Source organism: Hibiscus syriacus, unplaced genomic scaffold, assembly GCF_006381635.1.
Source record: "Hibiscus syriacus cultivar Baekdansim isolate YM2019G1 unplaced genomic scaffold, ASM638163v2 tig00113721_pilon, whole genome shotgun sequence".
Lineage (NCBI taxonomy): Eukaryota > Viridiplantae > Streptophyta > Magnoliopsida > Malvales > Malvaceae > Hibiscus > Hibiscus syriacus.
Window position 1 is genome coordinate 85,359 of NW_024063468.1, and position 25,426 is coordinate 110,784.

Genomic DNA, 25,426 nt, shown 5'->3' on the forward strand with positions numbered 1-25,426 from the left:
CAAAGTTGAAATAATTCGCACTCTAACTATATCAAAACGATCCAAATAAAAATAGTTAAAATACACAAATGATCACCGACTATAGAATAATATTTTATTGAATCTTTTACTATTAAAAATTATAAAATAATCCCTCAACTATAGGAAATTACTTTGTTGAGTTCCTATACTATTAAAAGTTACAAAATAATCACTAGACTATTCATCGTGTTGTCTGAGTTAGACGTTAACATATTGATTAAAATATTAGTCATTTGAGATTATAATATCAGATTTTATCATATCTCAGTTTGTGATAAAAAAATTAACAAAAAATGAGAACATAATTAATGACATGAATCTAAAAATTACCCAAAAATTATAACAATCAAATGGCCTCCTCGATCTAAAACCTTCCCAACCAACCAATTGTCCCATTTATGAATTTATATATTGGGTATTTATATAAATTTTGATATATTTTATATCATCATATTTCGTGTCGGATAATTTTGGGCTTGGAACGGGAAGTTTTAAGTTTTACTTGAAAGATTAGAAAGAAATGAGAGAAAAATCATGCCATTGTTAAGTAATGCACATGGAACATGAACCGACTGTAAACCATAATGTCCTTCGGCGGTGGCAGCCTCGTGATGACCGTATCAAAATATAGTTACACCCTCGGCAACGGCACGACTGCAGTGGAGCGAAGTATAAAAAGCCATTATAGCTCTTCCAAATAAACAAACCGTCTTCCAGTACTTTTAAACTTTTAACCCTAAGCTTCAAGGCTTTACAAAGATACCGAAGTTAGTTAATCATTGTTGTTCTTTACGGGATGGAATGTCAAAGTTTACATGTATGTAGATTGCTTGATCAGGAATCCTGCAACCTGTACATCGTAATTTCCTGCTGTTTGAAATACCGACGATCCTCTTCATCGACAAGCACAAGATTCAAGTAATACTTCACGCTGAATTTGTTGTTTATGTTGCGATGTGTTGGAGTCAGCTCATATGGACTGAGAAACAGCCTGATCGGAATCGATTCACCTTCAATACCAAGCACGACTGTCAGCATTATGCTTTAGGAAAATGGTGTCTAAATATTTATCGGAACAAGAAAATTTCAGCCCAAATTAACATCCGTCGAAGAATACAAGTTCAATCTATATATTTTCAAGTAATGAACATACCTCTGACTGGAGCACCATCCATCAACTCATATTTAGCTAGCGTCTCGGTTTCAACATGGGTATTTGCTCCTGATCCTGTTGACTCTCGACGCCTTATCTCAAGATCCATATTCTTAATCTTGATTCTCACAAGAAGAAAATATATCTTGCCAATAATAACATCTTTAAGATGATATCTACAAGCAAATTCAATCCCAATGAGTAAGCCAGCCTATTATATCAGGTTTGAGCTAGATCCATACATGTTCAACTTACTTGCTTTTGTTGTACTCAAACTCGATGTGCAGGCAGTCTTCGATTCCAACTTCCATCTGTAGATGAAATTTGTTTTTTTTTTGTTAGAATTAAATACTATGAACGAAATCAGTGGTGGGCAGCTCATTAGAAAATGGTAAAATGATCAATGTAATGTTCATAAGAATCAATCCATACACCAATCAAATCTACAATGCAATCACCATATAAGAACTAAAATAATTGCACCGACCTTGATGCTATTGTTGATTGATGGAGGTGGAGAGTAATTGTGAACCTGATATACGTATAAACCAAGTAAAAGATAAGCTGCTAAGACCACATAACTGACAAACCGAATACAAACATGTAGATTGATGCTAACTTTCCTGTATATGAGTATTATATCAGGTATGAGGGAGGGAAGCACTCCAATCTTTACATAAGACGGACATTTAAGTTCTGCCTTTAGTGGTACATATAAAACTTTGTACGTGCTTATTTGCTTAATGATGTTAGTGCGTATGAGAGTGAGGCACCATGTTATGCTAAGCAAAAGAGAAAGAGATTCGAGAAAGAAAAAAATTAAAGAGAAAAGAACGAAGTAATTAGGTGCTTCTTACAAAAAATTAAAGAGAAAAGAACGAAGTAATTAGGTGCTTCTTACCATAAAGTCCTGGTGTTCCACTATGCTTCCACCATAATTGCGGCTAACTGTTACTTTCAGGACATACCTGATGAAAGGAAATAGTCAAACTATAATAGGATGAGTAATTTATAATCTTTATTAAGGTAAGTACACAAAACTATTACCAAGATAAGAAACTGATTTATAATCCTTGAAATTACATAGAAAACGAACTTTTAGTAATCAAGGAACCACTTCATTCAAATTGACCAGAAGAAATGAGTTTAAGCAGTGAGTAGCATACCTAAGCCGCACATTCACACCACTATAAGTTTCATACGGCATTTCAACCGTAGAAAATTCAAATGGGTAAGTTTTCCTTTCATATATATCACCAGGGACATCTAACTCACGCACTGCAAATATTAGAAATATACAAAAGGTAAACAATATAGGGAAGGTAAAAAATATCAACAAAAAATAAAATCAATCAACAGCCAACAAGAACTTATTATACGCGGAAATTTTTTTCATGCGCATTTGAGCCTCTAAAAGAGTGAAATACTATACAAATATCATAAACTCCAAAGAACAAATTCATCTCTTAAGCTCTTATTTTTAACCTCATCCATGCCACATGCAACTAATGGAAATAATTCCTGAAGCTGCTTAAGGAAAATCTAATGGTTTCCGGGCAGAGTAAACAAGGTAAGCACAGAGTACAGTACTCACCAAGAGAGGTAAAATCGTAAAAGTTGCCTCTGTCAAAATAAATCTCTGAAAAGAAAAATCAAAGTTAATGTAAATTCATTAGAACAGAGAAAAACAACACTCTTAAATGTTCAACCCTACTTTCTACTACATCAGAATGATATTTAAAACTTGGAAAGACCTAAGAACAAGAGGCAAGGACCAACCTATTTGACCAAGGAGCTCAACCTTCACACCATTATGTTCAATTTTCTTCCCTTGAAGTGGTTCTATGGAAATCTGAAGGCAAAAATGAAAGAAAAATCTTCAAAAATTTGAGGTTGATAAGAGTAAATTTAAAGCTATAAACACAAAACTCCAATACTATGAGCCTCAATATGTTTGAAAAAAATACCTTGCCAGCAATATTTTCTTGACTTTGGAAAAGCGGTACCATAACCGTTTGGCCATTTTCCTTTTTCATTGGGACCTAATAACAAAATAATAATCCAGATTCCAGCACTACGATTCGTGAAAATTTTGGATAAACAAATCACAACAGTTAAAACATAACATGAAAATTGAATGTTCAATTTAAAAGAGACTAAACCTTAGATGATCTAGAAGCATACCTGCTTGCGAGTCTTTGCATCGGAAAATGTGATCAAGATATTACATGCCGGCTTGAAAGCTCCAAGCAGGAAATTCTAGTTTAACAAAGTTAAGAAATCCGAATTGCATTCAATGCAAGGCATGTTAAACTGACTGGAAATCCAGCCAAAGTAAAATAATAATAAAAAGAAAAGTAGGATCTTACCATGCTGTTACGGTTCAGTTCTTGTAAACCACTGGGAAAATATACTGATTGAGATCGGAAATTGCGATAAGAATCGAAAACCCTAGACAGCAGCGATAAAACCGAGGTTAGCGAGGAAGGGGAACTCAACAACTCCTGAGATTTTGACAGTTGGGAAACGGAAGCAAAGATTGGCGTCCACTAGTACCAAACTCGTCATCACCGTCGCGACAAAACTAAATAACATGGGCCTAAAAGCCCCTGCCGGCTCTTTGATTCCCAGACTTAGTGGCTAACATACCGGTGAAATTGGCCCAATAGGCCAGGTGGGCAAAAGTTTGGCCTATTAGATCATTTTCATAATTAATTTGAGATCTATCGTATTTGTTATAATGATTCAGAATTTATTACGTCGACGTGATAAGTTTGAATAAAAAATATTATTTGAAAAAATCCGTCATGAGAAAGTGACGAATTTACCCTATACGATAACACTTGTCGTAGATTCGAAATAAAATCCAAATTAATCTAATAAACTAATTTTTTTTACTCACTTGACTTATTGTCAGTTTTGCGTATTACTTGTTGTGTCAATTTTGCCCAATATAATTGCTCTATGAGCCCCTTAGCTTGTCTTAAAAGAGATGAAACGATATCTTAAAGGCCCAACGAGCAAAAATAAGGTTGAATGCATGGATAAGATTAGCGATTGATACAGGTCTGGTTGGGTTTTGAATCATTGTAATTTGACTTGAGTATTATATCATTTCATTTGTTACGTAATTTAACTTAAATTTGAAAAAAAATTATTCGATCTAAAATTTAATTCTATTTTTGAGAAAATAATATATATATATATATATATACTTACAATCGCTCAATCACTTTGGTACTCAAATTCGTAATTTCTTCGAACAACAACGACTCCTATAACCAGTGAGTTAAGTTGTTTTGTACGACAAGAACTACAATTATTAATAGATTTTTATGAAATATTTTTTTAAATAAAAAAAACTATTTTTTTAAATTTAAAAATATTTAAATATTTCTTCCAATATGGTAAGTTGTATTAAAAATAAATATCAACTTAAAAAATAATTATTTTAATGATGATACGTAGGGTTAAAAAATCATATTTGAAGACTTTTGGGCTTCTTTTAGCTTTAGAGAGCATTTCTTTTGTATTTATTTTGGTAGCTTTCTTTCTGTGGCTGCTTCAGATCTAATCGGGCGTGTGGTTCGGGAGTTTTGGTGTTTTATTCGATTGCCAAGGGTGCACACTTTCGAGGAGGTTGCAGTCCACAACAAAACCAAAGATTGTTGGCTGATTATTTCTGGGAAGGTCGGATCTTTCACTTCCTATTATTTCATCACTGTTTCTGCTCTTTCTCGGCCGGATTGTTTACTTCCTTTTTCCTGTTTTGAACTGTTCTTTTGGGTTGATTATTGATGAATCGTGAGCTTATTTCACCTTCAATTGTAATGTTTCATTGGGTCTGGCATGGGTGTTTGCACGGATGAATATTCTCAAATCTATTTCATACATTCGCTGATGATATACCCATATCACTGTATCAGAGAATACGCGGATGTCGGATATAAGATTTTATGTTGAGTATAGATTAAGGAACCTGCGATTATAGAATTCTAGGTTTATAAAATTAGATTATCAATACAAAATATTTAAATTGTATAGGATTTTAAAATTTTAAAGACTGTGATCGCATCTCAACACCCTCAGTGTATGAACATTTTAGTTTAATGTGTTTGTTTTCTGCAAATTTTGATGCCATTCATGTGGTTGTGCATGTCAGACAGATTGGATGTCTTATGCTGACGGATTGATCACATAAATATACTAATAAAAAACTCAAGTACTTTCATCATCTGTAATTGATTGCTACCGTATACCAAACAATCATTAGATATGTATGATGTACTCTCGGTTGTAGAAAGAGCTTTATGTCGATAGAATGTTTCACGTTCCGAAGTCGATTGCTGAACATGTCAAGAACAAGGTATTTGGGGTTGAACCGTTTTTTATAATTGAGATTTCTCTCTATGTAGGTATATGACGTAACTTCATTCATGGAAGGTCATCCCGGCGGTGATGAAGTTTTGCTGTCCACAACGGGTAAATTCTCGCGACCGATTTCGTACTCGGTTCTTCCAAGTAATTAAGCCTGAATTTGGTAGTTTGATCATAATGTTTCAGGGAAGGATGCCACATGATTTTGAAGATGTTGGTCACAGTGATTCCGCTAGAGATCGATTCGAAAACCGTCCCGGCGAAGCATACCTACATTCCTCCACAGCAAGCGGCTTACAATCCTGATAAGACCCCAGAGTTTGTCATTAAGATACTACAATTTCTCGTCCCCCTCTTGATTCTGGGCTTGGCTACTGCGGTACGTCACTACACTAAGAAAGAGTAGCTTATTACTTCACTGGAGTTAGCTGTTTTGAGGGGAGAAGGTATGTGTTTCATAGTTTAAAAAGGACAATCGTATCTTTTGTTTGGTTTTTCCTTATAGCATCTGGTGTCAAAATGTGGTCCACTGTCAAAAGACAATACTATATTGAACTTTTTTGAGCTCCCCCATTTATGTCTGCAGGGAGACAAGACCATGGTTTGTATTTGTTGGAATTAAAAGCAGGAGCATTATTATTTTAACATTGTGTCTTCTTCCCCTTATGTTCCAACTTGTCAAATAACAATGTGAATCAATCACTTCTACAAGTACCTAATATCAAGGGTGCAAGGCTCACTCTAGGTGCTATAAAATTCTTCAAAATCGAACACTCACCTACATGAAAGATCACAACCCGAAATCACAGGATCAATAATTATTGCATCAAGGCTAATAACTCAAACACAGTTGATACACCGGGAAATACATTTTATTAACGAAACATGTCTTGGCAGTCGATAACTATACTGGGAGATAAATCCAATAGCACAACCACTGCTCAGACCACGGAGGTCGAACTTAAAAGAAACTTGGATAAATTATAACATACAACTTACAGCTTGGAAGCTGCATCCTTGTCCAAAAACCAATCCAACTCCCCTTCTGGTGAAACCATTTGAACAGGCAACATATCAGAATTTTGACCATTTCCTAATGCGGCATTCACTGGAGCAGCTTTACCAGCACCGCACACCACGAGCGCAATGTGAGCAGATGAGTTGATAACCGGGAAAGTGAAGGTGATTCTCTCTGGGGGTGGTTTTGGTGAGTCTTTAATGAAGGTAACCCACTTTTCGTTCTCCTTGACCAGAGGGTGGCCTGGAAAAAGAGAAGCCACATGACCATCTGGTCCCATTCCCAGAAGCATGAGATCGAACTTCGGAAACCCAGTAGCCGCTGAGACGCTAATCACGTTGCTTTTAACCAAGTGCTTGAGACAAGTCTCGTAGTCATCAGCTGCACCTTCAGCAGACAATGCATCATTGATGGCATAGACATTACCCGGGAGAACTGGTATCTGCAGAGGAGAGCATAACATGTTTAACTTGTTTTGCCTCGGAAAAACTGGAATACTAACATCATCCTAGAACCAGCAGCGGCAGTGCCACAAAGAAAAGCATATTGCAACAGCAACAAGCACATCAACTATAGCTAAGACATCTCCCTACTCATCCCCTAATCGACAACGGACACACACCTTACAAGACCAACTGTTCAAACCCTTGTCCTGAGAATAATATTCTCTTTTACCACTTAAGAAGAATAATAAACTAAAAGTATCAAATTCTTTGATCATACCTTTGAAAGAAACCCATCAAAAGCTAGCTTATAGTTACTGTCATCATGATCCTTAGGAACAACTCTTTCATCCACCCAGAAAACATGCCATGTTGACCAATCCACCGCATCAACATACGGAGGTTCCACCAGTTTCCTGAAAGTTCAATTGTCAAATTGTGGGGAAAAATGAAATGGTAAAAGTAAGAAAATAAAGGGCAGTTTAAGACCTGAGAGACTTGATGAGAGAGCCACCAGACAAAACCACAGTAAAACTGCCTTTCTCTTTGGAGAACTTATCAGCCAGATCGGCGGTGTATTTACCTAGCGACACCGACAGATCCTCCTCGGAATCAAAAACCTCCACCTTTCCTTTCCCTTTCTCCGCCATGGTTCTCCAACAATATCTTCCAGAACCCGAAACGCCTCTTATCCCGGTCGAGAAAACGAGCGCCTTGTGGGTCAGGGGGTGCGATGATCGTGAAACGAGCAAAGGAATACGATGTAAATTTGGCAGTGACGGCGATGATGGGAGTGTGCGAAATGGAGCGATGAAATAAAGGTGCGAAGATGACATCCGTAATGCGCACTTTGAACTTATAAATTGACCGTCGACGAAACCTGACTGGTAAGTGGTTAGTGGGTTTGGTTTGTGGGTTTGGTTTGGGTCGTGTCGGAGGGTTTTTTTTTGGGGCAAAACTTTTAGGGGTAATTTACGTATTTAATACTTAAATTATTAATTTTAATTTATTTTAGTATTTAAATTTTTATTTTTTAAATTATACCTAAAGTTTAGTTTTTATTTTATTTTAATACCTTACAGTTAAAAACTTAATACATTTAATACATAAACTATTAGTTTTAGTCTGTTCTGGTACCTAAACTTTCAATTTTTTTCAAAATTTAATATTAAATTTTGAACATATACTAAAATGAAATAAAATAAAACTTAAGTATGATTTTAAAAAAAATTAAAAGTTTAAATACTAAAACGGATAAAATTTGATAATTTAAATACTAAACACGTAATTTATTCAAACTTTTAGTTTGTTGAAATGGTGACGGTGAGGTGGCGGTACTTACGTGAGAAAGGAGTTAAATTATCTACTTAATATTTATATCATAGTTAAATTAAAATAATTTAATTTGTTATATTATTAAATTTAAGTGATTTATTTTAGGGTTGATAAAATCCAAGCCGTTTTATAAGGGTAAAAAATAATAATTTAATTTGTTATATAATTAAATTTAAGTGATTTTAATTTGTCACACAAATATGCTTATTAAATCAATACGTCAATAACCACATTCATGAATTTAACTAATATTTTAATATGGCTCAGATTGAGTCGAATGGGCTGTGAGATTATACCCGATACTAGGGACCAAAATGACAGCTGTGGGATTTGAACCCACGCCCTTTCGGACCAGAGCCTAAATCTGGCGCCTTAGACCACTCGGCCAAACTGTCATATATAAATTGCTCACCACTAATATTATTTAAAACTTTTATTTGATGTACACAAGATAAGCTATTATCGCAAGTTGATTTTAATGATTTCAACTTCAGTTATTATATTTCAAAATCTATAATAATTACGAGCACAGATAGAATCAAACATTCAAAGGAACAAAGATTTATTAAATATTTGAATTTAAAAATTAAGAGGAAATTTTGAAATTAAAATCAGGGACGATTTTTTATTATTTGAAAGGGAAATCCATTCCTCCATCTCCTGTGTTTAAGAGAGCAAGGAGTCTCCAAGAGGGCTTTAAGGTGCATGATCATACAAAGAGATCAATTCTCTCATTGACACCGAAAGAGGTTAAAGCGGAGCACCCTACATGGCGAGAGTAGAGAATCAAACTTACTGCAAATGGAGCCTTAAAGGTGAAAGATTGGGGTGGCATCATCGGCTTTATAGCTAAGAGATGGGGACGGCTTTGTGCTAGAAGGCGGTGCCTTTTACATTCGGTCAGCCCCTTCGGCTGAAATTGCTGAGGCCCATTTGGTTATTCATGCACTTCACCTTACGTGGCCCTTGCCTAGGGGATGCAAAAACTTATGTTTTATCTCTATCTTATGCTCCTAAGTTTGTTAACCTACGAAACGAGGATGGATTAGATGGAGCCTTTCATGCAACCCATAAAACGAACTTAATAATTAAATAGAACATTCTTTTTTTTAAAAAATTGAGTTTAAATAATCGATCTGCAAAGTGTGTATTATTAACAATTAAAAAATATATAAACAAATTTTATTTTTCTACTCACCATAAACTATTAAAAAAAATAAGGTAACTCATGCATTAAACTTTGGTTTTGATTGTGATGTCTATTTCTAAATTATATAATTAGAAAATTTATCTTGTGATGTTAAGCGATTGGGGTAAATCTATATTTTTAAATACCCTGCAGTCTCAGATGCTCAAATCACTGATATAATTTGATTTGTATCATTATTATTTATCATATTATACTCACCCGACGAAAGGATTAATATTAAATTTGGCCTTTAAACTGTAATTAAAATATTAATTTAATTCTTTTTATAATTTTTTAACTATAATTCTTAAAAGAAATTAAAGTATCAAATATATATATAAACTTGTATGCTTGAAGAAGTTTTAAAATATCAGTATTATGTTAAATAATTTCATTTAGTTATTAATTTAGATGTTAAATATATTTTTAAAAATATTTGTTGTGAGTATTAATTTTATTTGAATTCATCTATCAAACTAAGAAACAATATTTTCCCGAGCTTAATAAGTTGTCTCAATAATAATAAAAATGTTGTTATTCTTAAAAGTCTCGAATTTAAACAATTACATTTGTATGTCGTGTATTTGTCAATAACTGACAATAATACCAACTACGAAGATAATGATACCAACTACAAAAGATACGACGATTGACGAAGATATTTGCCATAGATTTTTAATATTTCTCAATCTAACATGTAAACATAATTTTTTGTTCTTTTATTTTACTTTTTTTTCCTCTTTATCTTTATTATAAATATTATTATTCAGATTAGTTATTTTTTTCAATCATTTATTCTTTTTGAAAAAATGAGATAATATGTAATTTATTAAATATAAATTTTTAAAAATATTTTTTTATCAATCTGGAGTAAGTACAGGGTAGTATCTGTTTAAAATAATTTTTAACCTTTCGACATTAAATGTTCACACTCCTGACATTAAATATATAAACTTTTAAATTTTTTAAAAGCATACCTAACATTTATTTTTGTTTCATTTTATTACTTCGTCGTTAAAAACTCAACAACACTGCACTTTTATAGTTAAATTACATTATTCATCACTCAACTATCTTCTCACTCCTATTTTGGTACTATAATTTAAAAATTTTCAATTTAACTACTCAACTTTTAAATTTCTCATATTTTAATCACTCTAATTTATTTTATTAATAATTTTTGTTACATGACATTTTATATTGTTATTTATTAATATATCATCAAAAGTAAAACAATTAAATTTGAAAGTTAGAGTGATTAAATTATGAGTAATTTGAAAGTTAAGTAATTAAATTTAAAAAAAAATAAACTTTAGTGACCAAAATAGAAATGACAAGATAGTTGAGTGATGAATGATGCAATTTACTTATAAAAAATGTCACATACAAATCTTATGTTAAGTTTTAACCCCGAAACACTAAAACGAAAGAAAAACTAATGTTAGGTATGATTTTAAAAAGAATAAAAGTTTAAGTACTTAAACGAACTAAAATTAATAATTTAGATACTAAACAAGTAATTTAACCTTTAGATTAAAAGAATGGTTTTTAAGCGAACGCAACTTTTCGTGATTGGTTACACTGGAACAATGACTCGTGGTACAGATGCCAACAGTGTAGGCCACAAATTGTAAGCCCCACTGCTGCCATTGTAGCGAAACCTTCGCCGCTCGCTCAGCAACGCGTTTGCCTGCCCCCTTGCCATTCGGCCACGCCACATAATTTACTAGTATTACCCAACCCTTCGGTTGGATGATGTTAAAAGTATTTTTTTTTTTGTAATTTTAGGTCCATTTTTTTTATTTTTTGATTAGTTAGGTCCATTCTTAATCCATAAGAAAAAGAGATATTTTACCCACGAGATAACACCTTATCACCCACCGAATTAGCTAGAACGTATAATAACGTTTGTTTGATATAGTATAATAAGAAGGGATAAATGTTAAAACTTTTTTTACTCTCAGTATTTGGTCTTGGTTAATTCAGACTGACCCACATTATACACCTATTTTAGTAGGAGAATCTTTTTGCGAAGATTTTCTACCGACACAAGGCTTTAAACTCGAGACATGCTTAAATAATATTAAATTATTTATCACTTGAATCAACCTCATTGATATCGTTAAATTATTATTATATCGAGTTTAAATTCATGCCAGAAAATCCACACTTAAAGATTCACCTATCAAAGTCCATATACGACCTAGATTTGATTAATCATGACAAAGCTACGAGAACAGTAGGAAAAACACTAAATTAGTAATCAAAATAATTTAATTGAAAAATATCTTTAAAGGAGGGAGGTTGACTTCCAAATTTGTAAGATATTGCCAACAATAGTTGTTTAAGTATAGCAAAAATTCTTTGTATGAATTAGCCTATAAACTTTCTTAGCCAAGCCAATACAAACGACCTTTTCAGCCGATGCCCTTTCCAAAGGCAATCATCGTCTAGAAATCTCCCATCCAAAACGCTTTGTGTATAAACTAAGCAACCCCCCCCCCCCCCAAAGAAGCCATCTTTCTGCATTCATCTCTTTTTAGGGTATAAATACCTAAATCAGTTCTCCTCCATCCTTTCGCTTGTTTTCTTCCTTGTTCATATGTGGGTTATATTGTTGATTCTCGAATTATCATGAGCAACGTTCCCAGTTCTTTAACCGACTCTTCTTTGACCCTTTTCAAGCTCGCCATTTCTGCATCTGATCCCTGGCCTTTCTCCCTCGTTTTCTTATAACGTTTTTACTTTGATCTCATCTCTTTTTGAGCAATAACCGTAGAGAAAAGGGGTTCTTCTTTTTCTTTCGTTGATTGTTGAAGATAAGAATGGGGATCGGAGACAAACACCATGTGAATTTTCACCTTCATCATCATGAGAGGAAGGAGGTGAAAGATATTCCGAAAGGGTGTGTGGCGATCATGGTGGGTCAAGGGGAGGAGCAGCAGCGGTTCGTGATCCCAGTGATTCACGTCAACCACCCGCTCTTCATGCAGCTGCTCAAGGTTGCCGAGGAAGAGTATGGATTCGATCAGAAAGGACTCATCACCATTCCTTGCCATGTGGAGGAGTTTCGCAATGTTCAAGGCATGATCGATAGAGATCGTCACCACCACCACCACCACGTCTGGTGTTTTAGGGTTTGAGGAAAAGTATCCGTGGATATTTGATTCCAAAATGATGAAAGACATTTGGGTTGCCTTTGCTTTCCTTTTCTTTTTCCATTGTCATGTGAAAACATTAAAAAAATGCATGGAATCGAATAAATTTGAGGAGAATATTAAAGTTGTGGTGGGAACTCGGATGGGGCAAAGGGTTTTCGTTGGAGCCATTTGATTTAGCTAGTGGTGGATGGGCCCTTAATTGAAAGGGTAAAAATACAATACACATCCTTCAATTAGTTTTTAAAATATTATAATTTAAAACAATAATATTTTTTGGGTACTAAAAAATTAGGTTAGAGTGCCTCCTTCAGTCCAGTGTCAGGACATATTTAAGATTCAATTGAGATTTACATAGAAATTTATAGATTACTCATCAAGAGTGACGGTGGTAGGATTCGAACTTGATCTTATAAACTCAAATTCTTAAATCTCAATCACTTATATCAACACTCGTTGACGATAAAACAATAATATAAACTAATATAATGTTCCTTGTATTCCATTATTTTGTCATATTGGTCAAGCTCGGAGTTGTAAGAGATAAATTTGATCAAATCTCAAGTCATATAAAATAAAAAATAACTATTATTATTTTCAAAAAGTAATCTATATATTTAATATATTTATTTTAATAGAAGTAAAATAATGTGATATATAAAAATAGAAAATATATTGTTATTTATTGACTTTTTTTTAACAATAACAATCGAATTTCACTACTAAAAACAAATGAAGCAATCATAATTACAACGCATTCAATCATAAAGAGAAAACTGGAGACACTGATCGTCAAAAAAACTCATACAAAAATACAAATTAAGCCCAAAGATACCCACTCAATCATATATTGTTATTTATTGACTTTTTCTAATAAGATATTTTAAATGAGATAATTTTAAAATGTAAAAAGACTAATTTAGTGGGTGGAGGGAAAAATAAGAGTAAATTATTTATTTAATACTCCAACTATCATTTTATTTTGTTTTGGTCACCCAACCAAAATCATACATGACATTTAGTTTAAATTTCATTTTGATTACCCACCATTAAAAATTAATAACGTGTCACCATAAGATATGACATGTCATCATTGAAAAAAACAAAAATATCACGTAAGTAGTTCTGTTAATTTTTTTTAACAAGGGTGACACAAAATGTAACTTTAAGTATGATTTTGAAAAATAAAATAGTTAAATGATTGAAACGAACTAAAAGTGATAATTGAGGTATTAAACGTACAATTTACCCCGAAAATCAATTTATAATCAAATTAATAATAATGAATGAATATTTTATTTCAATTAATACGGATAAACACGGCGTCCCCTCAACCAAATCTAGTTTTAGATCTCCTTTTTGAGACTTGAGAGACCAAGGAATTTGAGTGGATGGAAGATGGGGGTTGTTTAGGATTCCATGAAATATGGGTACGAATATGCACGAGACCCGAATCCTATGGTTTCAATCTGATCGGTTGATTTTTTTTAATTAGATTTGGGTTGGATTTTTTTAAAGATGGTGTTCGAGTTGATTCGGATTTAGATTTAAAGTGAAAAATACTTGAATTGACAAAAAAATAATATAATTTTATCTTATATATTTAGGGATAATTACAATAATACCCCTATATATATTATTATTTTTAATTAAATCACTATTTTTATTGAATAAAAATAATATTTTTTTATTATTTAGGATCAGATTGGGTTCAGATTATATTTCAAAAAGTTAAGTCGGGTCAGATTTCGGGTGGATGAGTTATTATTCTCGGATCGAGTTGGATAGAACAAAAATCCGTCCCTACTTCCACAGTCTTACGACCTTGTCTTTCTCTAATCTCTCGGACCCTTTTCGGCTTTGCCTATCGGGGCGTTTATATTTTGTATTGTGGTGGGCTCAGCTCCCCCCCCCCCAAACCCGCGTTTATATTTGTATTGTGGTGGGCTCAGCTCCCCCCCCCCCCCCCAAACCCAAATTTTCAAACTTCAGCTCTTTGGAAATAGGGATTTTTCGGCGGTTTCATACATGATCCGTCTTATTATTAGGAGAGAATAATCACCAACTAATCCTTGTATCAATAAGGGACAACTGATGTTTAGGGCTTGGAACTTGGAGGGCACTTGTCCCTGAGATTTTGGGAATTTTGATTTTACTCCCTTAAATATTTTTAAAAGCTAATTAGACCTTAAAAAGTTTTGAATATTTTAATTTAACCCAAAATTGATTTCCTAAAATTCATCATTGACCATATCATTATTGTTGATTAGGGATGGACATGGGTTGGGTCGGGTTTTCGATCAACATGACCTGAAAATAAATTTCCTCCACCTAAATTTTTTTCGATTCGACTTTTTGTGATTTTATCTTATTCGAAATCTGACTCGAGTTTCTGAGATAAAACTTGAATATGATCTGACTTGAACCAAAATAAATATATTTATAAAAATTATTAATTTTCTTCAATAAAATAGGAATCTAATTGGGAAAAAATAATATAAACATGGGTATTATCACAACTGTCCTTAAATATAAGATATAATTATATTATTTTTGGATAGAATAGGATAAGATATTTTTCACCCTAAACACAAACATGAACATGACCCTATCTTAATCTCTAAAAAACTTAACTCAATTTAAACCCAATTTTTTTTAAAAAAATATCAACATAATCAACTTAGATAAAGTCGAAAACAGTCAAATCCGAGTTATCTTTCGTGTTGATAATTGGGTATCATTACTCATTTAATGGGAATCAATACGAGTTCTTCCGATATAAGTGAACAATCTCGGGCTTAATTTTTTTAAATCAACTTTTTATGCCCAAAAAAATAACTTGTAAAGCACCAACATGCAAGGAATGATTTAGGCAATTCGTGAGGTAAAAAAAAACTATTGAAAGGCCCTTAAAAACACTTGATAAAACCTTGAGATTAGACTTTGGTTACCTACCAAATTAGAACAATATTGCTTGCTTCAACCATTCAAAACAAGAAGATAATAAGAAAGTGGCCTCTACCTGCATGTATGCAGGGATGATCGAGAAGATAGGTAGGGACAGTCGTCCCTTAAAATTTTAAAATTATTATATATTTTAAATTTTTCTATGTAATTTTTATTGAAAATATAATTTTACCTCAAAAAATTTTATAAATTTAAATTTATTCACTAAAATATTATAAATTTAAATTCATTTTTCTTAACATAAAATCTTACGTCATTAATAGTTTTGTGACCATAAAACCCAATCATAAGGTGAAGTAAGTTAAAACAATTGATGAATTACGTAAGAGACTCAATCCCATAAGTCATTTCTATCACGTCACATCAAGACTAAGAGCATATTTACCTTTGAGTACCAAGAGACAACTACAGCCTTAGCTTTCCCTTTCGAAGAACCTGCTCGAAGACACTGTTTGGAAGCTTCCACACATAGGAAAACACATGATCGAACAGTTTAGTTGGCTTCTCTTCAAACCTTCAATACAACTATGATTTATACATTACATACCATCGTGCCATGTTTTTCGATCAAACATAACTTTTATGAAGACAGAGAACATGTCACAGAATGAACTGAAAACTAGCTAGCACGCTGGCCAAAACACCCCCACTAAAGTAGCATGCATAGATGGAGGCCATTAATCGAATCATGTCGAAGATCATCATCGACAGTGCTAAGGAGTTCGAAATTGAGAGAGTTCCATTGACGAAGGCTTCTCCCAACCAGTAAAAAAGAGTCTTAGTCATCGACCAAAAATATTTTGTAATTATCATCGAGATTATTTAATGAGTTAATTTAAAATATTACAAAGTTGGAAGAAATGGGCCTAAAAGCTTGTTTGTAGGCTTTTTTGGCCCAATACGGTAGACCGGAAAAAAATATAAAAATAGAGCACATTGACTTTTAATTTGAGATCTACGACATTTGTTATAGTATATGGAGCTCGTCACCTCAAAATACGAGTTTCAATAAAAAAAATATTTTTTTTTAAAAGTTATCCTTGATGTGAGAAAAACTAATAAAAAATATTTTTTTATTAGACCTTATCACATCGAGATGATGAGTTCAAAAAAATATTATTTAAATAAACTCGTCACCTCAACGTGATAATAAATCTCCAATTAAAAAATTAAGCTACCCTATTTCCCTAATTTTTTCCTCTCTGACCTATTGGGCCAAAAAAATACCCCTTGTTCGTATATATCATTTCATGTCCCATGAACAATTGTATGCATAGTCATGTATTTAAACGGAACATATAATTATTATATTTTAAGATGCAACTTTTATGAGAATTTAGAACTTTTAAAGCGTACGTCCGTCTTCAATGCATGTACTATAATGAGTGGGGTAATACAAGAGAGCCCCACCAATAAAATTAATATGGACCAATGGAATGATCAAAGTGGTAAGTACTTCAAACTATGACAACTTGTACACTTTGGACTTAAGACTGCTATTACTCTTCACCATCTTATTTCTATGACAACTTGTACACTTTGTACTTAAGACTACTATTATGGGAAGTCTCATATGCAAGCAGCTTAATATAAAATTAAAAAAATGTGTTATCTGAAATATTATTATTATTTAAATATTTTTTGTAAAAAATTTATTTAAAATATTATTATTTTTTCCGGAAATATTATTATTGGACGTTTTTTCGGATTTGCTAAAATATTGGGTAAAACATTACCTAAAACATTATTTTTTCTATCGAAAATGTTAATATTAGACATTTTACCGGAAATATTAAAAACATTAATGTTTTAGGTAATCTTTTACTGAAAATGTTAAAAAAATAATAACATTTCCGATAACGTATTTTCTTAGTCATATATTAAAACTATCGTACGGTAAAATTTACCATTATTACTCTTCATCATCCTATTAATATTTTATCTCCCTCTTTATTTATTTTATCCTCAATTAATGAAAGGGGTGATGCTGGTACCACCAAACCAAGTTCCATTCCATTTGGATGACCCCTTTGAATCAAACAATAAAACAAACTACCTTGACTTGTCCCTTTGCTGCCCTAAATTCTAACCAAACGTTCACGTCACGGACGAACATATGATTTTTATGTTAAGAGATAAATTTAAACTTTTAAAATTTCATAAAGCGAAAATTAATTTTTAATAAATTTAAATTTTCAACGACGGCTGTCCTACTACCGCTCTCCTTCCATATTAACGTCCGCATCCACATTCCCTCCACCGATACACCCTACTTATTGCTCAGTTAACCCTAAATCTCAACTTCAATATACCAAATTGGTAGTGGAAAAGACATTCTAGATTATTTAATTATATGTTTGTTACCAAGTGAGTTACTTTAAAAAATATATAAATGAACTATTCAATTAAAATATTATTATAAATAAATAATTCAATCATTAAAAATGTATACATTGAGATTAGTATAATAATATTTGTAGTCTAAAAATTTGTGTATTTTATCAGTTTAGTATTAATTCAAAATAAACCAATAAATTTAATTTTTAATACGTAAAACTTTCACCGATTTAGTTTGTTTATTAAACAGTGGCTCGTCGGATCAAAATAACAGTTGAATAACTTAAATTATTTTAAATTAAATTTATGATGGATAAATTAATGCATTGTATAATTTTTAAGGTGAAAAATATCATTATATTGAATCATAATATTATTCCATTTAATATTTAGAAAATATTTACTAATTATAATAATATTTTAATTAAATAATCGATTAGTGATATTTTAAAAATAATTTATTTATAATAAACACGTAATTAAACCGCATGAGATTGCCCTCTCATATATTATGGAAAGCTTTGTTAAAAAAATAAATAATATATTTTTTAATAAAAGAAAAATATCTTTATGGATTTTTGTGTGTTTTATTGCAACTTGCATCCGAGGGAGGACAGCCTCTTCCAGCTGTCTCCGCCTCCGCCTCCGCCTCCGCCTCCGCTCCTGTTAAATTTGCATTCTCAGCAACCTCATGCATCCATTAATTACTCTTTTATTTTATTGTTATTTTATATTATTACGTATATATTTCTCCATGGGATTTTTTTAAAGAACTCAATGGAAATTAAAACTTCCACAATCCACACCTTTAAAAAAAATAAATTTAATGAATAAAATTAAGATGTGTTTTATTTACCTTTTTAACTAATTAATTTTTAAAACTTTTAAATTTCACGAAATAGTACTTATTATAAAGGATAAATTATGTGAATAGTCCATTTTGTTTTCAGTCTGAATGACTTTGGTCACCGATTTAAAAATTAAGGGTACATGGTCCCTAATGTTATTGATTTATTCGGTTTTAGTCCCTAATATTATCGATCCGTTCAATTTTAACCCCTCAACTATTAACTCCCGTTCGACTTTAGTCTCTCAGTTATGTCACGTATTCGTTAAGGGTTAACAACGAATGGACTTAAACCTGACAGACCGATAATGTTAGGTACTATTTATCCTTAAATTTTAAATTGATGACCAAAATCGGATAGATCATAAATAAAATGGACTATTCACATAGTTTACCTTATTATAAATTCAATCCTACCTTTGGTATCTGGTACTCGTAATTATACATTTTTTGACTTTTGAATACATAATTTTAAGGACGAGCAAAATTTTATTTGACAATAAAATAATTATTTTAAAATTTGAATTAAATATGAAAATAATATAAATTTATTTTTAATTAAGTATTTTTTTGAACTTCTATCTCTATTTTTTTACTTTTTAATTATTCTTTCGTTTTAAATATGTTTTGATCAAATTTAAATCATACTCTTCTAAGTCATTGTATAATATGTTTAAACTTTAATTTATCTATTTGATAATAAATTTATTATTTTTACAACTTAATCTATTAATTTTATATTTTATACAATCTGGTCCTCCAACCGTAAGTTTTTATCAATTATTTCTTTCTATTTATTCATTGACTCATTTATACTCTGTCATCAAAATCTCTTATTTTAAAATAATACTATAAACATATTATTTAATTGTAGTTTGTATATATTTATTTATTTGAGTATATAAAATTTAAGTGAGTTAAATATATTTATTTGAGCTTACGTTAAAAATTAAATATAATTGTTTATAATATTAATTTATTAAAATTTAAATGAATCTCTCTAATTATATATAAAATATACACATGTATATTTTATATTTTTTAAATATGTAAGTAAAAATCATAAAGAATTATGGTCTGAGGATCAAATTGAATAAAAAATAAAACTACATTACTAAAAAAATATTAAAAATATTATTTCTTAATACTAATATTAAAATGATATTAATCTTAATATTGGTTGCTCACCGGTGACCATTAGTTTTCTTATTTTCTATATTATGTTTTTTCTTTTTTTTCTTGAGTCTTTTTAATTTTAAATAAAAATCTATGTTCTTGTGACTTTTTTTTTTACTTTTATGGCACGATTTTTATGATTTTTTTGTACATTTTCCGCATACCTCTACGGTCATTTTAGTTCTCGCACAAAAAACATCACGACATTTATTTCTTATTGGTTTTTTGGTGGTCACATATAGTCATATCCCTAATTAGAATTTTGTAGCGAAGCATCCCGCCAGATTGTTTGGTTCGCTCACCACTCTTTTATCACTACGTAAAAGTGTCTCATTCGACAGAGACAATGAATTTTTTACGAAGGTTATTGGGTTTTGATATTAGTCGTCATTCTCAATGAAATGTTTTATTTTGCTTTATATCTTTAAGTTTAATATTTTACTTTTGAATGAGTATTTTGATAATTATTGTCTTTAAATTTCTCTATATATTTTGATGCGTTATAATTTTGATTCATTCTATTATTAATAAAATCTAATTTTCATTGTTAAAAAAATATGATTGGTCCAATTTGATTATGAAATGTCCACAACACATACTCAAAATTAATTGAAATTTAACCTTATCAAATTATCTCAATTATTAAATAATTAAATAATAGAATCTCAAGTTCAAATAATAAATTCTATAAAAAACATTATAAAAATATAATATTTTATTTTCACTTTAAAATATTAAAAAATATCATATAATTGAAAGATGATTTACATATTTTACCCTATAATATAGGAACAAAATGTACCAAAGAGTAAAATAAACAAAATATTCAATTCAATATCAAGGTTAAAAGGCTTTATGGGGAAATGATGATATCGAGAACTTAAAGTGTAGCATTATAGGGAGTAAATCGATGTTCAATCAAACCACAGCCCTCACTTTATCTGACTCCATTAGTGAAATTGAACCCCAAAAAAAAATGTTGACTTGGTTTGTTAAGCTTTAAAGCAAAGTATCACATGGGGGTGGGTGTTAGCGAATATTGGGTGCCCAAATCCTGTCCCTGGTTGGCTTTCTAAGTGGCAAAGTACGGTGTTTTTTTTATCTTAGCATGCAGAAAACGATAGGCTGGGCACAATAATGATATGCTGCTGAATCAGAGAGAGAGAGAAAGAGAAGAGCTTTTTACTATTTTGTCGACTACTGTGGTGTGAATGTTGGAAGCATGGAAGCATGGCAAATGCCGAGAATGGCGGCACATTTTTGTTGGTTTTCCGAAGGATTTATAAGCTCCTGGTGTCTCCTTTCTAGAGAGAAAAAAGAATACTCATCTTCGGCTTTAAGTTTCTTCCTTTCTTTCTCCACTCGAAAGGGTGGTTGGGTTTTGCAAGTTTAGGGGAGATTCGTGGTTCGGTTGATGAAAAAAGCGGTTTCCTAAAAGAGGAAAGTGGTTTCTTTATGAGCGTTACACAGCCAAAGAGGGTTTAAGTAGGCATTAAAGGTGTTGGTTTTGGTACCTTTGAAGATGATGATGGGTCACTACGACAATCATCGTCGTCCGTTTCCATCACATGGAGATGGTGATGGTCCCATGGGGAATAACAACAGGGCTAAGACAAGTAATATGTACCATGTTTTAGCTAGCAGTAGTGATTGTGGTTCTGGTGCAGCTGCGGCTACTGTTGGTAATGGCGGTGCAGTTGGGTTAAGGATTCTGCAGCCTTTTGACATTTCTTCCACTTCAACGTCTACTGCTCACACCGCCATCAAATCCCTAGGTAGAAATTTCCTTGCCTTTTCTCTTCTGGTCAATGCAAAGTCTTAAAGTTTTGCCTGTTTGACTGAGGCAAACAATGGGGATGTTTGATTTGTGTTGTAGCAGGAAAGATGGCGGTTTTTTTAGAGTTTCCTTTTACCTTTTCACAGAGGAAGGAGCTTGAGATACAAGTCATGATATTCAAATACTTGATGGCTTCCGTTCCTGTGCCTAGTGATCTCCTTCTTTCCTCGGTTCCAGTTGCTTCCCACTCTGCCTGTAATCTCCATTCTATTTACCTTGCCTTTTTGTTCATCAATTTTTGTCTATCTTTAATTATATCTACTTGGTTTTGTTTGTTTTTTGGTGTGTGGGCAGTGGGTGGTGGTGCTCTGAATCTAAGGCTGACAGGTAGAGGGGATGTTGAGCCAGGGAGGTGCAAGAGAACAGACGGGAAAAAATGGCGGTGCTCTAGAGATGTGGTGCCTGATCACAAGTACTGTGAGCGCCACCTGCATAGAGGTCGTCCCCGTTCAAGAAAGCATGTGGAAACTCCTAATAAGAGGACACGCCACACCCATGGTCAAGCTCTTCCTTCATCTTCACCCGCCGTTCTCACCAAGATTGCTTATCCTCCTCTAGCTCAGACCTGTCACCAGAGTCAGACCATCTGGTTTCTTGATAAGCCAGATGAAAAAGCTGCAACCTTTTGGCCTCTAACGTCTGTTTCTTCATACAAGGAACTCAGGTGAGTAAAACAAGTACGTTTTTGTGTTTTTTTAGCATCATGGTTCACTTTTATCAATTTGGGCTATGTTTTTGTAGGATCTCAGACTGGACCATGAATGAACTCATTCCCTTGGCTGAACAGCAGTGGCATCAGCTCATGCAAATAGGGTCAGCTTCTGATGGTTCCATCTCCGATTCCAGCAACTCCTCCGTTCTGGGCCAAAATTATGCCGCAGGAGATCAACAGCCGAGCAGTTGCCCTTGGTTTCTCAATTCTGAAATAGTTCCGTCCAGTGAAGGTACACCTAGAGGCTTCATCGATGCGTGGTCTAATGGTGTATCAGGTGACAACTCTGGAGCTGAAGCCTCTGTTTCCTGTAATGGAAAACTCTCTCTATCCTCCCTTTCCCTGTCAATGGGGATCAGTAACTTCACGGATAATGAGATGGGTGCTTCCAAATCACGCCTTTCAAGCTGGTTAGACCCTCCATCCACACCCGGAGGCCCACTAGCCGAGGTTTTAAGGCCGAGCGCCACCGCCACCAAAAGCAGCTCTGACCTATCATCTCCCATTACCGGAACTGGAAATTATTGTGGCCCACCGGTGACTGCAGTGTCTTCACCGTTTGGTGTTTTACAGAAAGATCTTACTTCAATGTCTGATAGCAGAGGTAGTAGCAGCCCAACACTTGTTAGTTCAAGAGTCAACCCTGAGATCAGTTTGATGCTGGCTTAATGGAAATAATCACCTTCTCTTGTTTGAAATGAACCCAAATTTTTCTACAAAGTTTTTGCTTTTTGTATGGTCTTAATCACTTGTGTTGGTTTATCGGTTGTTCAAGAATTGAGGTTTCTCAGAACTTATTATAGTTCTTGCTTTCTCTCTCTCTCTCTTGAAAATCTATGTTATATCATAGTGTCTCATCTCATCGAATATAATTGACGAGAATAGTTCCCTACTCTCAATCTCTTAAACTTTTAAATTCTCAAGTTCTCTAAAATTGAAATTATCAAACACTCCAACTTTCAAACTCTCGAATTCTTAAAATGACTTCTATTTCAACGATTGTTTATTACGATGAAATTCGAGAAGATAAAATTATACTGTCTCTACCCAACTAATTGAGTTAAATCTAATCGGTTAATTATATTTTATCAATTAAATGAGTATGATATAATATAACTATAAATTGACATAATTATTTGGTAAATTATGTGGGTCATCATATTATTATCTGTTAAATATTTTTATGATGACCAAAGCAATAAAAAATATATACGAACTAATTTATCTTAATAATTACAGAAAATATTGTTATTTCTAGAGGTAATGAGTTCGAATACCAACAGTTGCATCATGATGATTGAGCATTTCATTGTCAAATAATTAAGAGTATTTAAAACTTTATAATCTCCTTAACTTTATAAAAAAATATTTAAATGATTACTTTATAAAATCCAAAGTTAAAATTAAAATAAATAGAGTTCTAGTGTTAAGATGTAAGTCCTGGATCCTTCAGGAAACAAAAGGAAGCCCAAATGTATTATAAGTGACGACAAGTCCAGGTGCTGGGTCTAGAACTTCCACAGCTTTCGGGATCCCTCTCCAAGTTTCACCTTCGTTCTCTTCTTCTATATATATTCACCTTCCACCTTTCTCCTTTGATCAGTTGAAACACAGTCGTCGGAAAAACAAACTCTTCTCTTCTCATTACCATTTAAGATACACATTTCCCGGTTCTCTAAATCTGTCATGGCAATGGCTTCAACTTTGTCTTGCTCATCATCACCACTGGTATCAAACAGAGCCACTCTTCCTTCTTCCGTTAAACCCATAATGCCATTCTCCGTGTCATTTCCGTCCAAGAATTGTCACAGCAATCGGATATCTGTTGTAAGGGCACAGGCTGCAGGTGATCATAACAAAGATACTTATGTGGACGTGCACGTCAACAAGGATAACAAAGGCCAAGGGACAGCCGTCGAGAAAAGACCTAAACGGTTGGCTATGGACATCTCTCCTTTCGGTAAGCGATTTTAGCTCAGTTCCAACTCAGTGCAATTTCTTTTACTCGGTAGAATCAAATATCAATCGTAACGTGATTCGGGGATGACAGGTTTGTTGGACCCGATGTCGCCGATGAGATCAATGCGTCAAATGCTGGACACGATGGACCGGTTGTTCGAGGACAGCATGGCGTATCCGACCACCGGACGAAGAGAAGGAGGGGTGCGTTCCCCTTGGGACATCAAAGAAGATGAACATGAGATCAAGATGCGGTTCGACATGCCGGGGCTGGAGAAAGACGACGTTAAGGTCTCCGTGGAGGACGATGTTCTGGTTATAAAGGGAGAGCAGAAGAAGGAAGAGAGCCACGATGATTGGAGGAACAGTAACTACAGTTCTTATGATACTCGTCTTCAACTACCCGACAACTGCGATAAGGATAAAATCAAGGCGGAGCTGAAGAATGGAGTTCTCTTCATCTCCATCCCCAAGACCAAAGTTGAACGCAAAGTTATTGATGTAGAAATTCAGTAAAAACGCTAAAGTCATAATATTTGCTCAGAACATGGCGTCACTGCTGTAATTTCTTATTTGCAGAACAAGGTTTTTACATATACATATATATCATACAGTTACTCATTTACTTCCATTATGGATTCGAGCTTTGGCTTCCAACTTCTTGGAGACGAACTCCCATTTCTTTTCTCGACCCCTACAATGACCTCTGCTGCAGATATCTGCTTAGTCAACAGCTGCTGAAGCTCTTGCTTTGTGATCAATACTTTTATTCTCTTAACACCACCAGCCCGCCGTGCATCGTCTGCGAATGACGTCGAATCACCGGCTTTGGACTCTAACATCTTCCCATTCATCTTCATCACCCGAACAACGTTCTGGTCAGACTCCCCCTCCACG

The 25,426-nt window shown here is 33.2% G+C and overlaps 4 protein-coding genes, 1 non-coding gene and 2 pseudogenes across 5 annotated transcripts; 4 read left to right on the top strand and 3 right to left on the bottom strand.

The window, feature by feature from the left end:
- Positions 1 to 714: 714 nt before the first annotated feature.
- On the bottom strand, positions 715 to 3,765 carry LOC120186841 (vacuolar protein sorting-associated protein 26A-like). The gene is made up of 11 exons (XM_039190674.1): positions 3,544 to 3,765; positions 3,359 to 3,433; positions 3,142 to 3,216; positions 2,954 to 3,026; positions 2,769 to 2,813; positions 2,341 to 2,452; positions 2,076 to 2,142; positions 1,662 to 1,706; positions 1,430 to 1,485; positions 1,175 to 1,350; positions 715 to 1,031 (listed from the first exon to the last, which is right to left on the bottom strand). Exons 1-11 carry the CDS (start codon positions 3,544 to 3,546, stop codon positions 856 to 858), a joined length of 903 nt encoding a protein of 300 aa, XP_039046605.1. The 5' UTR covers positions 3,547 to 3,765; the 3' UTR covers positions 715 to 855.
- Positions 3,766 to 4,657: 892 nt separating this feature from the next.
- LOC120186924 lies at positions 4,658 to 6,171 on the top strand (annotated as a pseudogene).
- A 234-nt stretch (positions 6,172 to 6,405) lies between these two features.
- On the bottom strand, positions 6,406 to 7,839 carry LOC120186840 (probable 6-phosphogluconolactonase 4, chloroplastic). The gene is made up of 3 exons (XM_039190673.1): positions 7,502 to 7,839; positions 7,293 to 7,428; positions 6,406 to 7,011 (listed from the first exon to the last, which is right to left on the bottom strand). The coding sequence occupies exons 1-3, from the start codon at positions 7,660 to 7,662 to the stop codon at positions 6,547 to 6,549; spliced, it is 762 nt and encodes a 253-aa protein (XP_039046604.1). The 5' UTR covers positions 7,663 to 7,839; the 3' UTR covers positions 6,406 to 6,546.
- An 823-nt stretch (positions 7,840 to 8,662) lies between these two features.
- On the bottom strand, positions 8,663 to 8,742 carry TRNAL-UAG. Its single transcript has one exon. It is a non-coding gene; the product is annotated as a tRNA-Leu (tRNA).
- Positions 8,743 to 12,271: 3,529 nt separating this feature from the next.
- Positions 12,272 to 12,696, top strand: LOC120186866 (auxin-responsive protein SAUR32-like). Its single transcript, XM_039190700.1, has one exon. It carries the CDS (start codon positions 12,362 to 12,364, stop codon positions 12,677 to 12,679), a length of 318 nt encoding a protein of 105 aa, XP_039046631.1. The 5' UTR covers positions 12,272 to 12,361; the 3' UTR covers positions 12,680 to 12,696.
- Positions 12,697 to 21,251: 8,555 nt separating this feature from the next.
- LOC120186925 lies at positions 21,252 to 23,315 on the top strand (annotated as a pseudogene).
- A 906-nt stretch (positions 23,316 to 24,221) lies between these two features.
- On the top strand, positions 24,222 to 25,045 carry LOC120186887 (small heat shock protein, chloroplastic-like). Its single transcript, XM_039190718.1, has 2 exons — positions 24,222 to 24,530; positions 24,621 to 25,045. The coding sequence occupies exons 1-2, from the start codon at positions 24,257 to 24,259 to the stop codon at positions 25,043 to 25,045; spliced, it is 699 nt and encodes a 232-aa protein (XP_039046649.1). The 5' UTR covers positions 24,222 to 24,256.
- The last annotated feature ends 381 nt before the right edge of the window (positions 25,046 to 25,426 follow it).